Here is a 14,034-nt window from a genome sequence, read left to right as displayed (position 1 = left end):
CATCGTAGCCACATTAACTCGTTGATGTCTTTTACACGTGCTTAGAAAAACTGAATACATTGGAAGTAATTATAAATAGTAGCGCTTTTATGTTTCATTAAATTATCTCAAACCATATTCCATATCTATTTCTGTCGAATATTAAAATGAAAATGCCGCGTAAATACGCGCTTTTGAGCATTAGATGAATATTACTTGCAAAATAAGTTTTGGGTAGTTGAGTAAAAACAGCATAATACTACTCGTACATTCATAATTTTCCTCGTTTGTTACAATGATCATAAATAACTTTCACTTTAATATCCCTTTTCAGAATGATCATCCAACATTTTAGCCTGAATTTAATGCAAACTTCATCAATTTATTTGCCAATATTTGTCGGCCGTTTGGTGTAGTGGTTCAGAACGGACTACTATGCCGAGAGGTCCCGGGTTCGATTCCCGGCCGGGCAGAAATTGAAATGATGAATTTTAATTTCTGTGACGGGTCTGGGTGTGACTATGTATAATATTTATGTATTTAAAAAAAAAAAGTATATAAGTAGTATATCCGTTAAGCTAGCACCCATAACACAAGCATTAAGTTGCTTACTTTGGGGCTAGCTGGCGCTGTGTGAAATTGTCCAAAGATTATTATTATTATTATTATTAATAATAATTAAGCCAATACCACGGTAATACTATCTATACAGTATTCCAACTCGGCCATATTTTTGAAATAAATGTCAACAGCCGCGCGGTACGTCACGGTATGACAATATGTGATAGGGCTGCCTAGAGATGTGCCGCTGAGAAAGTTCTCGTTCCCGGCAATATTCCCAGTGAGAATATTCTCGAGAACCGAGAACGCTCCCGGGAATATTCTCAGTGTTCTCGACAGAACACATTTAGTTTTAATTTTAATTTTGTTGTTTATATGTGGTATTATTTGTAATGCTTCGATGTTTTATTAACTGGGCGTTAAGACTAGTCGTTATAAACAAGGCATGAAACGTGTGAGTGAAATATTGCTGTCCTGCTCACTCTTTTCGTGGCGAACGCGTACCGCGGCTTTAGGACTCGGCTACGGTATTTGAACATGAGTGTGCCTCTGAGTTTTAAGGCTCTTGCCACTCTGGCGGATTTCAAGCGGATTTAAAGCGGAGCGGCGACGCGACGGAGACGCCGCGTGAAAATATCGTGAAGCTTCCCGAAGGCTGTCTAACCGAGCTGGATTCGATGATTGACCTTTTTTTTTCGAAGTTGGACCTACCTAACTGGACTGTTTGTCCCAGGTATACATTGTTGTCAACAACTTCGAGTGTAGAGTCTCCAACTTTTAGAGGAGTGGGTGCAACACGATTTTTAGACATGATTTTTAAATCTTGTCTATGGTCATTTTGAGACCCACTTGTTGAGAGACTATTGAGGCCATCGAGCATTGTGCCTAGATCTTCCTGCTAAATCCGCTCCAGCCCAAAAGCTTGAAAACATCTTCTAGGGCGGTGGTGATGACGTCTCCCTGTCTCACCCCTCGCTGCAACTGGATAGGTTTCGGATTACTATGGCGTGTTTGTACAAGCCTTTCAACACTTCAATGTATCGATAGTCAATTTGGCACAGTTGGATAGAATGCAGCACTGCCCATAGTGCCCATGTCTCAATCGAATCGAAGGCTTTCTCATAGTTCACAAACGCAAAGTGGCTGATTATACTCCTTGATCTTCCGTATAATCTGCCGTAGCGTATATTATTATGGTCTATGGTACTAAAGCCTTTTCAGAAACTGGCTTGTTCGGGGGGCTGAAAGTTGTCAAGCCTACTAGCGTGACAATTAGTAATGACTATCAAAAACAGCTTATACTGGGTGTTAGGTAAATGGGTATATGAGCCGACACTAGCCCATGTTAACATGGCCATATAAATGGTATGGTGAAGTCAGAAATTTGATATCACCATTTTAATTTTATTATTTTCATACAAAATAAATTTTATAAAATCCGATTTGTATGAAAAATAAAATAATTAAAATGAAGATATCAATTTTCTGACTTCACCATACTATTTATATGAGCATGTTAACATGGGCTAGTGTCGGCTCATATACCCATTTACCTAACACCCTGTAGATATGGCTCAGAAGCGAAATGGGTCTATAATTCTTCAACAAGGTTTTGTCGCCTTTTTTGACGAGGAGTATCACCATACTCCTTTGCCATGCCGTAGGCGTAATTCCCTTGAGGATGACGGAATCGAATAGCTTCTGAAAAGCCTTTAGTACCGGCGTCCCACCTGCTTTTAGAAGCTCAGCCGTGACTAAGTTCAATCTAGCTAGCACGTATTTTATATAAAAATGTGTCAAATGATCCGTCAGACATGCTATGCACAACTTATCCAGAAGTGGCGAAACAGGCCCTTACTAAGCGATTGTGAAATTATTTAATTAAATTAAGGGCATTTAATGTGAAATGTAAAGAAAAGTTTAAAAACTAAAAACACGCTTTTAATTACTAACAGGAATCATCAGGACCCTGGACATCATCTAGCATTAAAGTTCTCGAAAAGACAAATCCAACGAACCCAAACTCGATGAGTTTCCGCCGTTTCGTTTAGGAGTTCCTATGGCTACCTCCTGACTCCATCATTAGGACCCTGGACATTATCTAGCACTTAAAGATATCGAAAAGACAAATCCAATGAACCCAAATTCGATGTGATTCCACCGATTCGTTTAGGAGTTCCTTTGGCCACCTTCCAGTCCCATCATCAGACCAGCTGGTACCACAATATGTATTGTATTGTCATCTAATCTGCATAAAGTTTCATGATGATACAAGACTTAGAAATGCATGTAATTCAGATTCTAAGATTCCATTACATAGTTAGTTACATACACGACGACCTAATAAAAGCGTGACAAAAACGAAAAAATTGACAGTTATATTATTTAATTGCATGTAAAAAGAAATTTCTGTCATCTTACATATCATTAAAACGACATTTCACGACGAAAAAAATAAAATATAATAAAGGAACAGTTGCCGAGAATATTGCCGAGAAAGTTCCCGAGAATATTCTCGGGAACACTGAGAATATAGCCTTTCTCTGCAAATAGAGTGTATTGTTTAGTATACACTTATCTGTCGACTTAATTTAAAACTATTTTACTTAAGAAAGTTTGTTTATTTCCATTTGATAAACATGATTCTCAACCTTTCTCACTTAGGAGAACGCTCCCGGGAGCGCTCCCGAGAATATTCTCAGTGAGGAGAGCGTTCTCGGGAACGGCACATCAATAGGGCTGCCCACCTGCAGACCCTATTTTCATTACATCTGATCTGCCTACTTAGAATTTCTATCTAGTTTTGTGAATGTATTTTGTGATGGTAATTTTTTACAAAATACTATGTGAATGAAATAGGATAAAAATGCATGTTGTCTTGTCATTAGTACATTTAATTAAAAATATATATTTGTGTTAGATTTAGTAAAAAAGTAGCGACTGTAAAATGTATGCGCCTCGACTGAGGCGTACAATATGCTTGATTATTATACAGGGTGTTAGGTAAATGGGTTTATAAGCGGACACTAGCCCATATTAACATGTGCATATAAATGGTACATTGTTATCATCATTTTAATAATTTTAATTTTCGTACAAATCAGATTTTATAAATTTTATTTTGTATGAAAATAAAAAATAAATAAAATGATATCACTGACTAATTCAGCATACCATTTACATGCATAAATGTTAACATGGGCTGGTGTTGGCTTATAAACCCATTTACAACACCCTGTATAAATAGGTACTTGTAATTATTTTTATAAAAAAAACACTTACTGTTTAAAAAACAACACATCGTCCGTTTATTACTGTGGCACAATCGCGACACCCCTGACTTTTGCATGTCGAGCGCATACCGAGATTTGAATTTCGAAGGAAAGCTCGCCTTTCGTCCGTTTATATGAAGTTACAATACTGTATGATATTATTACCGTGCCAATACTTATGGATAAATGCTGCGTCTCAGCTCGCACAAAACTAAATGCAGGGAAGCAATTTAATTCAATCGTGTGCAATGTATCATTATGTACCGCGTCGGTCGATTCAGTAATAACCCCCGATTCAAGTGTGCTCTATATTTAGAGACAACTTATGGTTCCGTTCACCTCACTCTGAATGTAGATGAGCTCATGTGCAAGAACGCATTAATATTTTACGAGTAGGCGCTACAGTTAACCGTGATAATGTGCAGGCGCACTTGAACCGATTAATTCGATTTGAGATGATCGTGTTTCGGCTAAGAACGGTATTGTTATTGTTAACGGGTGACGCGCGTGCGTGGCGATTGGTAGCGGGGCGACGGCGGCGGCGCGGGCGCAGCTCAGTGCGGCGGGCACGACCGCGCCGACATGCTGTGCCCCGCGCGTTGCTCGTGCTTCCTCTGCCGCGAGCTGCAGTCCTGCCGCGCCGCCGACGCCAGAAAACCCCCCAACAAAATGTCCGACAACTTCATCCTCAAAAAAGCCGAGGCCTGGGAGCCCATGAAATTCATACGCGGCGCCGCTCGCCTCTCAGTCCGGCACTGGCAGGGCCGCGAGCCCCTGACCACGTCCAAAAACCGGATCGCCACACATAAGTCCACCAGCTGTGAGCAACTCTACCCTCACCCCTCGGAGGACGATGCGGGTCCTTTCGGCATGAGGCGGGCTCCCAGCACGGATCGCGTCAAACCACAATCGGAAAACAAACCCCTTTTCAAAATCCTCGGGAATTCTCGTTTAAAGAAAATAAACAACAGTGACGCTTCGGAGTCTAAAGTTCGGCGCAGTGTCCTGAACTTCAGGAAAAGTGAACCACCCAATTCTAAAAACGTTCATGAAAAGTATATCCCTCTGCCTCAGGCCTCTCCAGTTGAACATATTTACAGTGAACCCAAAGCATGGAATTCCCAAGGTGACGACTGCTGTCGACCTCCAGTGTACAAAAGCGTTGAGAAAAAGAAAGATGATAAAAAAGGATCTGTATCAGATAAAAAAATCTACAGCAATCGTCCTCCGTGCTATGAGGAATTAGCCCAAAGACTTTCACAAGAAAAGAACAAAAAGGCTAATCTGCCTCTTACCGAGGGAGGCTTAGCAAATAAGATTACCCAAAACAACAATAAAGTAGTGATTTACTTTGGTGATTCCATCATACGGAAACACAGTGAACAAAAGAAAGAAGCAGCCAAGCATACTGAGGAAGCGCCACATAAGGAGGAAGTTATTTACGCCAATCGACTACTGGATGAAACTGGGAATTTAGGTCTCGGTCGAGAAGTTGACAAGGGAGGGGGAACGCAAATGGTGTCTGAAGTGCAGGTTCCTGAAGCGATTTACGCTGAAGTGAAATCTGTCGATAGCAAAGAGGCGTCCGAATTGGTGACGATCAATGACGCTACGTACAAGAAGGACGTCTTCGAGACGATGAGTTCTGATGGTTTCCTGATTGTGGAGTTCGAGGGAAACTACGAGCGAGCTCGTCAGCTGGTGGAGCTGATCCACGGGTCGGCGACGGACCACCACGAGGCCACGGTCCTCGACGACGACGAACAATTCGACTGGAGCTTCATCCAAGGCTGGAGAAAACGGTCAGTCCCATCTCCATTAAGTCGCTACTTGATGCTATTATAATTAGAGCTGTAGACATTACGACCTCGATTCCACGAGCTTTGTTTTTATAACCGTGAGCATAACTGGGGAGTAACTGTGTGACCTAAGCTTTAATAACTGATTGTGTTTCGGGAAGCAGGGCAGTCTATCGCGGAAATAGCGGAACTTGATTATGAAAAAGCTATTGGATTGGGTAGGTAATTAATGGTAATTAATTAGACCTATTATGTTACTTATCAGCTCAAACGATCCCGTTTTCAGAATAGTTCAATACCTTATTTAATCAGCTGTCTTCCGTTTTACAATAGAGGGAAGTCGATGTTACACTTTTAACTTCTCCCGATTACAATTGTCGCGGTTTCCAATCCTAAAACATAATTCTTTGAAGAACTCAAGCTTTATGGCTATCTTTAATCGACCAATCCTACGAATTACTTAACTTCGAGCACATCCTTGTATTAAAGTTAACAGCACGTTAACGTGGTTATTTACAATCTGAAGCTTTCATTCATAAAGGTATCCAAGGACTAGCTGAAGGCATGTTAATAAATTCTCGGAGTAGCATTTAACTGAAGATTTATTAGACAGGTCATATTGAAAAGTCAATAGCAATTTCTCTTCAAGTGGCATCCATATCTTTTATGCCCCATAGCTAATAAATGACTCGTTGCAAATGTATCTGTATAGTATCGTTTAAATAATATGAAAGTACTTTGATAAAATCGAAAAACCAAACAAATTCCATGTCATTTATATCCTTATCGGGAATGTTTCAGTGGCAGGAATGAAATATTGTCCGCGTACCAAGAATTAGGGCGTGAACATAAGCTGGTATAGTAATTTAGCGTGGAGAGTTATAACGAAATTCACTTGGATCTTCTTCCTTAATATTTCTTATTGTTAGCTTTATATGGAGGTTGTAAAATTCCAGTGAAAAATTAATAGCATAAAAGAAATTGTTACTGCACAAATATTGTCATATTCTAAATGGCAGTGTTAATTCAAGTGTGTTACATAACACAGTCATGTTTATTATTCCTCTGATCCGCGCCGGAATCCGTCGGAAGACATTCACGCTAATTGCTCGGCAATTCCGCGGATAACAATCTACTGTTGTTGGTCGATGCACCCGTGCGAGCTTCTGCCTCTTTGTCTCGACAACCATCTTCGACCACCGCCGGCTCGTCTGCCAGGCCATTACAAACCTTATCACCACGCAAATCCATCACTCAACGGCAAAACTCCTGTAAAACTCCGCGCGGTGTTTCGCTATCTACATCGAATACCGCATTTGTTACATCTTTGTTCTGTCTGTCTCTATTTTCTTGTTTATTGGGTTTCCCAAGTTTTTTAAACACTGAACTTCCTTGAGAATCACTGATTAAGAATACTACAATTAAAAAAGTGGGTATTTACTATGTAAAATCTTAGTCTAAGTATAATTGCTGACTATTTACCAATCAGAATTTAAAAATCTTCTAAAGTAGAGTTTCAACACACAATAACAAGCCACACAAACTGTTTAAATATTAATACTTTCTGATCTACATAAATTAACTTGTAAATTCTCTAATAAATTAATGATCACCTTCCTTGTATTTACTAACTCAAACGAAGAAAAAATCTAAAAAATCACGTAAATGCATATTAAACAGTAATAAATTCTAAATGCATTCAACCTTGATCTATACATTGCAACAGTATGAATTAAATTAATAATTAACTTGTAAAAGTATCATATTAATATTAATTTTGAGATTCAGACGATTACAAGTAAACACAAATAGAACTGAAAATGGTGTTTAACAATCGATGTTTTCGTAGGAATCTCTGTCTCTTCAACCCAATACAGTCATTTAGGTGGGAAAACGTAACAGACAGATCGACTCCACAATATTATGAGTATGGTACAGTAGCCATAATACTCTTTCCAGTAGCTTCACGGTAGAATCGCATGATGCGAAAACATCAAAACAAACCAAAAATCCGTGAAGGATTGTCAAGGACGCAGCGACCACAACAGTTAGGCTAATGTGTGCGCTCTAATGCACAGACCCAGACAATTTTAAATTCTATTCCAGCATCATAAAGTTCATTATAATAAAGCCCGTTGGCATGAGCGGGCAAAATTTTTTATAGTATCATCTCATTGTGTTCATGCTTGGGCGACAATTATGACACGCTAGCTTCTCGTGTGAAGCAACTAGCAACATTGTTTTTCGTCGGCGTCTGTCGCGGCGACATGTGGCAACATTTAAATTTGTGGTCACCTCTGCGTGTCCATTTGCCCATTAGCCAAATTTATCTTGCAACACTTTGGCACTAAATTGAGACTTCCTCTTGAACTCTATTATAAAACCTTATTATTATTATGTATGTTGTAATAATGTCTTACCATCTTTTTATTATTTACTTTATTAATTATTCGTTCAGCTCTATTGGTAAGGAAGAGCAATTACTAATTTGAAATAAGTTAACTTGCTCGTAAAATGTAGGTGATTGTTTAATTAGTTCATTATTAAAACGAAGTTGAGCGTAACTATCTCTTATCAGTGTCCGTAATGATCATAATAACATAGAAAATATGGTCTCAAAAGTGTTTAAAATGTATGTCTATAGTGTGATTATCACCGGTCTGTTTCAGCCATCATCATTCATATTTACACTTGTGCGTCGGAAGCGCACGCGTTACATAAACTAGTTACGTGCGCCAGCGCATATGGACTCGTTCCGAGGTAGTACGCATCGTTTCCGAAAATTTCAAGTTTTACCGCTTTCGTTTTTGTTTATCTCACTTGTAGATTTAACTTCAGGCCCTTATTATCTCGTGTTCATATTTTTTTTCAAGATTTGCTTGCAAATTTTTAAAAAGTTATTTCTTCCCATCAAAACCAAGTGGTCTAACATGTCGTATTATCACCTTATTTAGCTTCTAAAGTGTATAAATTCATACATTAATTATATCTTGAATAACTTATAAATGTCATTCCTAAGTTGAAGAGTAAAATAAAATAGGTAAATAGTTTTTAATAACTTATTACTTTCGGAGTCTACTTGGGCTCTACATTCGAAATGGTTCGGGCTTCAGGGACCATCCACAAATACATTCATATGAGGAATAACTTATGTATATAATAATGTATAATCTTCATCTATAAATTGTAACTCTTTTTGTTTGTTGAAGTGTAATAGGTAGATTTTTTTATTTCATGGCAATCAAATCAATCTTATTCTTCGTCCAACACAGTGTTCACTTAATTCGTTCCAATTATATTGATTAGCACTTCACCAATCACCTCTGCGAACATTTTTATGGGCGTTGAAACAGCAAGTGACAAATTTTTTGATGGCTAATTACCATCAGTTCCCACACTTTCCTCGCGCTTCCTTAATCACTAGAGCCGTTAATCTTCTACTGTAACTTGCAGTTAGACTTGGTTTTACTTGAGCCGACAGCTCAACGCTTTCACCTACTTAATTGTTACATCTCATTTTTATATTTGTTGTTATGTCATGTTGGATTTCCTCTGCCAGAGGATGTAGTACCAGATTTGCTTTGATAAATCTCATTATTTCATCGGTTACAAAGCTAACTGTTATTATGTAATTATTATTTGTATTCTTTTTAGAAGATTAACTTGCGATTACTGAATGTTTTCTCAATGAATCAACAAGACTAATTGCTCACTTTGAATGTAAAATATCACTCCGTTTATTTAATGCAACAATTTTGATTGTTGTGTATCGTCAATCCGATTTCTCAGTCATGCTTAGTTGTTGTTTGTGTTTTTATATAAATGAGATGAGTAAAAAGATATCGCTTCTTGACTACGCTATCACCTGGTATACCTACTTGCCTACTTTTATACACATTAGATAAATTAACGATGTGTAAAAGCCCCTTGATTATTATTTGACGTATAGGCCTCTCTTACAGTGATTACGGGTAGTTATGCTATCCACTATAATGCTGTAGGTTGGTACTTCTAATGATATTTTATAAGCTTGTTGTGAAACACTAACTGGGCAAAGGACACTCCAGATCTCCCCAACTATATCCCTCTTCTCTCCTCCTAGGCCGTTCCTAATGATCCCTTCCATCCCTGCGACAGTTGTCGTTTTCAGGTGATGGTCGATGGTAATACCATCCATAATTTCGGTTCGCTGTTTTATTATCTTTCTCTAACTGTATTAAGGTCACGGGACCGCACCTAAAGTCAAGTTTCCTCCAGCAACGACAGGGCAATCGGCCTTCAGACTCGCTCTAGTGACGCGCGCGCATTTTAGTCACACTTTCTTGGCGGGGCGAATTTAGCACCCTAAATATGTCTCTCAGTTGAACTCGATTGTCTTATGGTTAGAGAGCCACTCTTAATCAGGGTCAATGGGCTTGATCAACTTAAATAAAGGAAACATTTTTGCTACCTCCATCCAATAATGCTAATGATTCTCTACTTAAACTAATATCTCGCTATTTACAAGAATTTGTGATCCTAATTAGACCAAAAAACCTAAGCAGAGTGGCAGGTAATACATGTATCATTATTTACAAGTACAGCAATTTTGTATGAAGATGTTCAGCGTTGGGAACCAGAGTAACGCACTTAAGTTTCCCACAAAAACGAAGTGTCACAGAGAACAGCTATCGTTGCCCGGGAGCATTAGTTCGATTCGGTTCGCATCGATTCGCTGCCGTGACGTCTATTGTTAACCTGACATCAACCTTAAACTTTCCGCACTAAAGTCTAAAACCCGTTGACATACTACTCGGTTAAACCAGTGATGGGAATACAGAAATCTCCCTGTCAACAACCTAACTATGACCTTACACGTTACGTCGTAAGGCTCAGAAACATTTACCTAGATTTGTGTCAGCTTTAGTGATGGGTAATTCTCCTGGTCACCCGTTATGTGATCCCGATCAAAAAGTAGAGTAATTCGATTACATGCAAAGTATATGCAATTCTGTACGTAGCTTAGGTGGTAAATATACAACTTTAAGCTGACACCTACGAGAAAAATATGAAGTATTTTTTAAGAATCATCAAAACGTTGGCGCCCAACATGTAGCAACACTGAGCCTTCAAATATGCATTTAAATGAAAGATGTAATTATTATGCCATCAGCTTACTGGTAATGTATGAGTAGATCACGAGTGTTAAACCACATTCAGCGTGGGGGCTGTCCAGAGTTTCCAGTTGACTATGCATCCGTAGATTTTAGTGGGTCAAATGCGTGTCAGTGAAATCATGCGATTGGGCAAGTTGTTAAGTACTTAGTAGGTATACATAATACTCGGATGCAATTCGTTACTTGAAGGTCATAATGTCAATTGATGTATTCTTATCGTCAACACGGGACCGGGGGCTAGCATTTGTTCATTTAAATGTATTGAGATTATGTAATTTTGCCTACTAGGCTTGTAAACAAAAAGTCAAACACAGTAACTTTATTATTAAAACTTACAGAAAGATAATTATTAATTCAATACCAACGTGAAACTAAATGTACGAAATATTTATCCTCTCGTGTACCGCACTGAGTCACTGACTGATCAGTACGAGATTGTGACGCATTTTTGTCTCTAATCTAGGCTATTGATCTAAAATCATGCTAAAACACTACAATTATATTCCCCAGGCCATCAAGCGGCTGCCGGCCATCGGACGACGGCGCGTGGTGCGGCGGCGCCGGCGCGCGCGCGTTACGGGTGCGCGTGAGCAGCGCCGCCGCAGCGCCAGCGCCCGCGCACGCGCGCCGCCTGTCGCCGCCGCCGCCCGCCCACCGCGCCACCACCCCGCCTAGACCCGCCGAGCCCGCTGCCAAACGTAAGTCTAGTGAGAGTCTTATGGCCTAATTTTTAAGTGACCACTATGGTAATACATAACAGACCAGGTATTTTGTTTTCATAGGGGTCACTTAAAAATTAGGGATTGATGGTGAAAACGGGCATTAACATCATTTACAGCCGATGGCAGTCCACTGTTGTTGGATGTTGGACCAAGAAACGCTGCATGAAATCGGCAGAAAAGTTCTCAAGTGGTGACCACGGGCTGGCCAAAACAGTGTGGGCCCCCCACTAGGTGGCCCAACAATCTGATGAAGGTCGCGGGAAGCAGGGCCAGTCGTTATGGAAATCTTTGGGGGAGGCCTTTGTCCAGCAATGGACGTCATTTGGCTGAAACGAAAGAAACTAAGCCCTTCTTGTTTTGAGATCGATTGTATTTTCATCGTGATTGTATTCAATGACTTTGTCTTGTCCTTCCCTAGCGCATCTAGAAGAGACACCTCCCAGCGCAGAAGCGGGCGAAGCGCGCGTCAAGGCACTAGGCGCGGTGTCGCCGCTCACGGCAGCCAGCGCGCCCGTTCGGGCCGCCCCGCCGCAGAGCAGCTGTGCCTTACGACCCAACCACCACCACCGGCCCGCCGACAGCGCCGCGCCCGTGCAGGTCAGTACACGCTTCCCTAGCGCATCCAGAGGAGACGCTTCCCTAGCGAACCTAGAGGAGACGCTTCCCTAGCGCATCTCGAGGAGACGCTTCCCTAGCGCATCTGGAGACGCCATCTAGTGTAGAAGCAGGCGAAGCGCGTGTCAAAGCTCTTGGCGCGGTGTCGCCGCTCACGGCTGCCAGCGCGCCCGTGCGGGCCGCCCCGCCGCAAAGCAGCTGTGCCTTACGACCCAACCACCACCACCGGCCCGCCGACAGCGCCGCGCCCGTGCAGGTCAGTACACGCTTCCCTAGCGCATCTCGAGGAGACGCTTCCCTAACGCGTCTGGAAGAGACGCCTCCTAGTATAGAAGCAGGCGAGGCACGTGTGAAGGCCCTAGGCGCGGTGTCGCCGCTCACGGCAGCCAGCGCGCCCGTGCGGGCCTCTCCGCCGCAGAGCAGCTGTGCTCTACGCCCCAACCACCACCACCGGCCCGCCGACAGCGCCGCGCCCGTGCAGGTCTGTACACGCTTCCCTAGCGCATCTCGAGGAGACGCTTCCCTAGCACACCTCGAGGAGACGCTTCCCTAGCGCATCTGGAAGAGACGCCATCTAGTGTAGAAGCAGGCGAAGCGCGTGTCAAGGCTATCGGTGTCACCGCTGACGGCTGTTAGCGCGCCTGTGCAGATCAGGCAGACATAGCTAATTTACGAAATTCAAACTTTACAGGGTAGAGCTGGAAACATCGAAATTTCGGATAGATACCTACAGTTTATTTTATAACCTACTATACATACATACCGTTTGATAGAGCGCGTAAAACACTTTCAGAATCAGTAACCAGTTTTTAGATATCCTGTATAGTTTAGAAATAATCGAGTGAGATCACTTATCGTTTCCACCTTGTATACTTATTTTTGGTCTATTTTCATCACGTGTTGGTACCAACCCATGTAGCGCCCGTGTTTAGCGCGGCCCTATAGTAATACCAGTAATACCTAAAACGCCCCCTATGACCGTGCGCCCGTGTGCAATGCACGACCTGCACTAAAGGTAAAACCGCCTCAGAGTCAGGGTAACCTTCGTGACCTACTTACTTTTTTACTTAAGCATATCTATCTCTCCCTCCCCTCCTGTAAAATTTAATAAGATAATTTAATAAGATATCCTAATTCGGCAACCTAATCTTTTCAAACATATTGCCGAAATTGATCGCCCCAGAAATCGAAATTTTGTCATCCGCAAGCCTGTCACATTTATCTTTCCATGGAAATAATTAGATTATTGACCTACTTCCAACAAAAGCTTTCATGTGCACTGCCCCACTTGCCGCCACGTGCAATCAGGTGCGGCATAGACAAGTGGCTTGCGGTCAGATCTAGTTTGTTTACTGATCGGTAGTTACTTGCGGTCGGCCTGATGGCTTACGTTGCAAAATTTAGTACATCGTGTAATGTGTAAACTTTCATGGCATTCATAGAAGCATATTTATCCGCCTCTGTGGTCTAGTGATAAGACCACCCGCTTCAGACGCAGAGGTCCCGGGTTCGATTCCCAGTGGGGGCAGATTTTTCTGTTCGGTTTGGTTGGTGGTAGGGCTTGTTCTAAGTCCGCCTGGCTAGCAACCACCATCTTACCTAAGTCTGTCGCCATAACAACAATGTTAACAACATTGTTGTGTTCCGACAGTTAGAGGTAAGATAGCCAGTTCCTCCGTGGTTGAGGATTCCGGGTGAAGCTCGCTTCCACCTTCGGCCTGATCAACACTTACCATCAGATGAGATACAGGCCAAGAGCTTCCTCGTTGTGGATAAAAAAAAATTAGAAAACTTTTTACCTGACCATTTTCTGTTCTTCTCATTAAATTACTCACGTACTTATCTCAGTTTCACCCGTTGCTTCGATTTGACTGTGAACCAAAGTGTAACGAAGCGGTGATAATAAGCTGGTGCAAGTTTGTTAATTACC

General features: G+C 41.5%; 1 protein-coding gene across 1 annotated transcript in view; it reads left to right on the top strand.

Annotated features, from left to right (window-relative positions):
- Positions 1–4,356: 4,356 nt before the first annotated feature.
- LOC114357735 (ankyrin repeat and BTB/POZ domain-containing protein BTBD11) overlaps positions 4,357–14,034 on the top strand; it is a 43,256-nt gene continuing 33,578 nt past the window's right edge. The window contains exons 1-3 of the mRNA XM_028311484.1: positions 4,357–5,614; positions 11,278–11,465; positions 11,908–12,086. Of these exons, the coding sequence (XP_028167285.1) occupies positions 4,395–5,614; positions 11,278–11,465; positions 11,908–12,086 (1,587 nt within the window). The 5' untranslated portion in view covers positions 4,357–4,394. The remainder of the gene's footprint in view (positions 5,615–11,277; positions 11,466–11,907; positions 12,087–14,034) is intronic.

This window comes from Ostrinia furnacalis, unplaced genomic scaffold (assembly GCF_004193835.3).
Source record: "Ostrinia furnacalis isolate ACB-3 unplaced genomic scaffold, ASM419383v2 OfSCF3339, whole genome shotgun sequence".
NCBI classification, from domain to species: domain Eukaryota; kingdom Metazoa; phylum Arthropoda; class Insecta; order Lepidoptera; family Crambidae; genus Ostrinia; species Ostrinia furnacalis.
This window is presented reverse-complemented; position numbering and strand designations above follow the sequence as displayed.